General features: G+C 29.4%; 1 protein-coding gene across 2 annotated transcripts in view; it reads right to left on the reverse strand.

Annotated features, from left to right (window-relative positions):
- The window catches only part of Tango5 (Transport and Golgi organization 5), a 27,570-nt gene extending 24,682 nt beyond the window's left edge, over positions 1-2,888 (reverse strand). Inside the window, exons 1-2 of one of the 2 annotated variants that reach the window (XM_028179526.2) lie at positions 2,749-2,870; positions 777-967 (exon numbers count right to left, since the gene is read on the reverse strand). In XM_028179526.2, the coding sequence (XP_028035327.1) occupies positions 777-965 (189 nt within the window). In that variant the 5' untranslated portion in view covers positions 966-967; positions 2,749-2,870. Of the gene's footprint in view, positions 1-776; positions 968-2,748 lie in introns of both variants that reach the window. The other variant, XM_028179528.2, reaches the window with a different exon arrangement.
- Positions 2,889-3,837: the final 949 nt, after the last annotated feature.

The following is a 3,837-nucleotide window of genomic DNA, read 5'->3' on the forward strand; positions in this document are numbered from 1 at the left end:
AGTCTATGGGCTCCTTAACGGGCCCATGGTTCGTTCATCACAGCAAAAATAAAGTAAAGAGCTCCGTAAAATAATAACGAATTGCGATGTGATATTATTCGTGTGAATTAATTTCGGCAAGACAATGTTTCCTAAAACAAAACCGACTTTGTGCCAAAGTCCATTGTGCCAAAAAAAAACTAAACTACGTATAATAATGACAGCTGTTGCGCTAAATTATACAGTCTAGACAAGTTTCTATTCGTTGCCGTGTTTCATGTTGATAATTACAATATTTTTTTTACTCATTTGATTTTAGTCTATTTGAAATATCTACATGTATATATATTTTGTTCTACCAATAAACAAAGTTGTTATTGACATCTGATTTTACTCTAAATAATAAATTAAAATTGTAATTATTTATAATGTTATACGACCGGTACGCACGCAAAAATACTCTGTCATAGAAAGTGAAATAAATTTTTATTTATCCGTTTCTTGCGAACTCTACAAATGCATTAAATCTAATGTTTTTTTGTTTATTACAGTTTAAGCTTACTTCTAACACTTTCCATACTTTCGAAGACAGAAGTGCAATGAAAATATGAATGTGCTTAAAAGGGTCAAAGCCAAAAATCTGTCATGATTCACTAAAAAACAAGCAAAACATCACCCAAACTAGTATTGGCATATTCTAAACTTGTTTATAGTCAAAAGTTGCAGGGCAAAAAAAAAATAAACATGGCTTGTAAAAATAAAACAAAGCACACTGACAAACGCAAACACATTTGTACCAGCTCGTTTTTGTTTCCCGTTGCACGTTGACCTCTTTTCCGACACTCTGCACGTAGCTGTTCCTTAGTCATAGCGGCTAAAGCTTCTGAGCTCAGGCCCTGGCGTGCTCGCCCATTGTCAGACACTGAATTCTGACGAGGCATAGGCAGCGAATTCACCTGATTACGTGCACGTCTTGTGCCTGCCATTTCTGTAGTATTGAGTCTGTTTATGTTATTTGTTTTACTGCTAGTGTCTTGTGTGTTACATATTTTATGCACAATTTGTAATATTTTTTTTAAAATACTAACAATAAATAATAATCAATACATACAAATATAATAAACAAATATACACAAACATGCACTGATATAACTTTTTAATTTGATGTATTGGGAAAAATAACACTATAATTGTAAATCATATACATAAACATACAATGAATATTTAAATATAGAAATATAAAATATAGAATAATGAATATAGAAATACTTCGTTTTGACAAATATCAACTGCATTTTGAAGATTTTTTTAGTTCCCATGTGTAAGAACTGTTGCGGACAGTAGCATTATGGACAGAATGTAGATTGGTAGAAGTAGACAAATCTTAATACATGTTGGGGTGAATCATGAGCTTTCTGTATTCATACCCAAAGCAAACCAGAAAGAGGATAGATTGATTTGTCTGCTCCTAGCTCCCTTGGCCTTTAGTTTGTTTACACTTAATTCTGACTGCTTTGAAATGTCAAGAAAATGTGGAGTAAAAAGATTGATTCAATTTGCAGTAAAAAGGATCTATCAATACTAAGTATGGTACTTTTCCGTTAGCCAGGCACAAGTGCAAAATTTACAAACAATGTACTAAACAAACCTTTTTATTTGTCTTTTTTAAACTGCTATATATTTTCATTACAAGTATAGTTCATTGACATTTTCTGGACTTCAATATCTTTCTTTGGTACTGATATTGTAAATGTTTACGACAATCTACTGTACCATTTTGTGCCTTTTAATAGTTCAGATCCAAAAATGTGTGTTTGTTATGTAGTTAAATTTGGTTTAAGTTTGTTGCTATTGGAATCATAATAAAAACAAAATTTACACTCTTTTAAAAAGTGAAACCTATAAATAATTCAAGGTGTTTAAAAAATATTATGTAGAAAATTAACAAAAAATATTTAAATGTATAAGTAAATATCTCAAATGCCCCAGAAGGTGATCTATTGAATGAATTGAGCACATTAACTGTGAATCTGTGCCACTGTGTGACAGTAATCAATTCATAAACCAAAGTAAAAATTTTAATGGCACATCTGTACTTCATTTTCCTTAGTTATTTTAATAGTATCTGAAAAGCCTCTTAACTAATATATGCAGTTGCAATACCATCAATAAGTAAACTGTGACTCTTATGTTCAATTCACACATAACAGCACTTGAACACATAATTCTGTAATATATTATCAAATCGCCTGAACAGTGAATTTGTAAAACAGTTGTAATATAAATTTTTGAGGCTCTTTATTTGGTAACTACCATTTTATTTAGTTTTTTTCCACAATATGTAAAAAACTAATTTTAAAATTAAGCTAAATCACTATCACAAACACTTTCAATTGAAAGTGAAAGAAAACGAGAAATCTTCAGAAATCCTAAATTTGAAATCTGAATTGTGGTATGATTTTTCCTTATTTAATTTTATTCCAATTTTATATTCTTTTTTTAGACTAATTTAATTTGCTTTTTTGTTTCTAAAATACCTATGGGATTATAGCAGACAACTTAATATTGATTTTGATTTGTGTTAATTGAAGCGAAACAATTATAAAAATATTCTGCACATAAAATTCACAGCGCAGACAAACAAAGCCACGTTCAGCCCCTACAAATGAAGCATTTCCTCAAGAGAATAAACCGGGAGAAAAGTGGCGAACTAAATAGAACCAAATTCTAACCTAAAACTTATGGGTAAAAGATAGTTAGATCACTCACTTGAGACAATGTACTGGAAAACACTTTTCTCAATGAAACAATTTTTTTTCAAATTGGTTACTATATCATCGTGTCCCAAAAAAACAATAATTATTTTAATTAAAATTAGGAAACTGACTGCAAGTGACAATTGAAATTTGAAGGTTTTGAAGTTATTGGTTTTTATTTCAATTTTTTTTGGTTAATGGGCATTGCCCTTTTAACCAAACTATCATTTTAAACTTTGCTGAAAATAAAAAAAATAAAAAATTAAAGCAGAAATATTATAAATTATTTGAAATCAATTATAATCATTAATTTCTTTTGAAATTAATTATAATCATTAATTTCTTTTGAAATTAACTAGAATAAGAGGAAATAAAATATAATATGACATTTAATAAAATGTTGAAAAATTACTGAGATTTCAGTGATAATTTGTAAAATCTAAAAACAACTTCTAACGATTTTGTTTCAACTTCCCACAAAGCCGCTCTTTCCAGAACTATTAATTTTTTTTTTGCAAAAGTTAACAAAAAACAGCTTATAAAACTTCTTCTCTCTTTGTTGTTAATAATAATTGGTGTGGCTGATAGTATTTGCAATATGTTTGTGCAATGCTTTGGTACATTGTTTGCAATTCAGAATACGATCCAAAGAGTAATAAGGACTATTAGATAAAATTCAAATGTGAAATTAAGCTTTGTTTCTACCTCAGATATTCAGTATCAAAAACTTTTTTCCTCTTAACTCATTCAATTACTTTGAGCAAATACAGTCATTAAGTGTACACTGTTTTAGTCGATCTCCAACCAGCCTTTGGTGTAACTAATTAAGTAAGCTCCTATTAAGGTAGATGCATAACTTTTTCTCATCTACTTTCGGCTGTCTGTTGTCAATGCCACAATACATAATTTATAAAGACAAGAACTTGTGTCAACTTATAGCTGGCGGTTAAATAATTATTTGTGTGTATTATTTATGGCATAATCTATGCTTCTCCGAACACCAACATTAACAAAATGAAGTGACGAAGAAACAAAAATACTGATTTGGCTTAAAAGGCTTTGTTTCCAAGCCTGTAAAATCTATTAATAAAAAAATAAACAA

This window comes from Bombyx mandarina, chromosome 16 (assembly GCF_030267445.1).
Source record: "Bombyx mandarina strain Sakado chromosome 16, ASM3026744v2".
Lineage (NCBI taxonomy): Eukaryota > Metazoa > Arthropoda > Insecta > Lepidoptera > Bombycidae > Bombyx > Bombyx mandarina.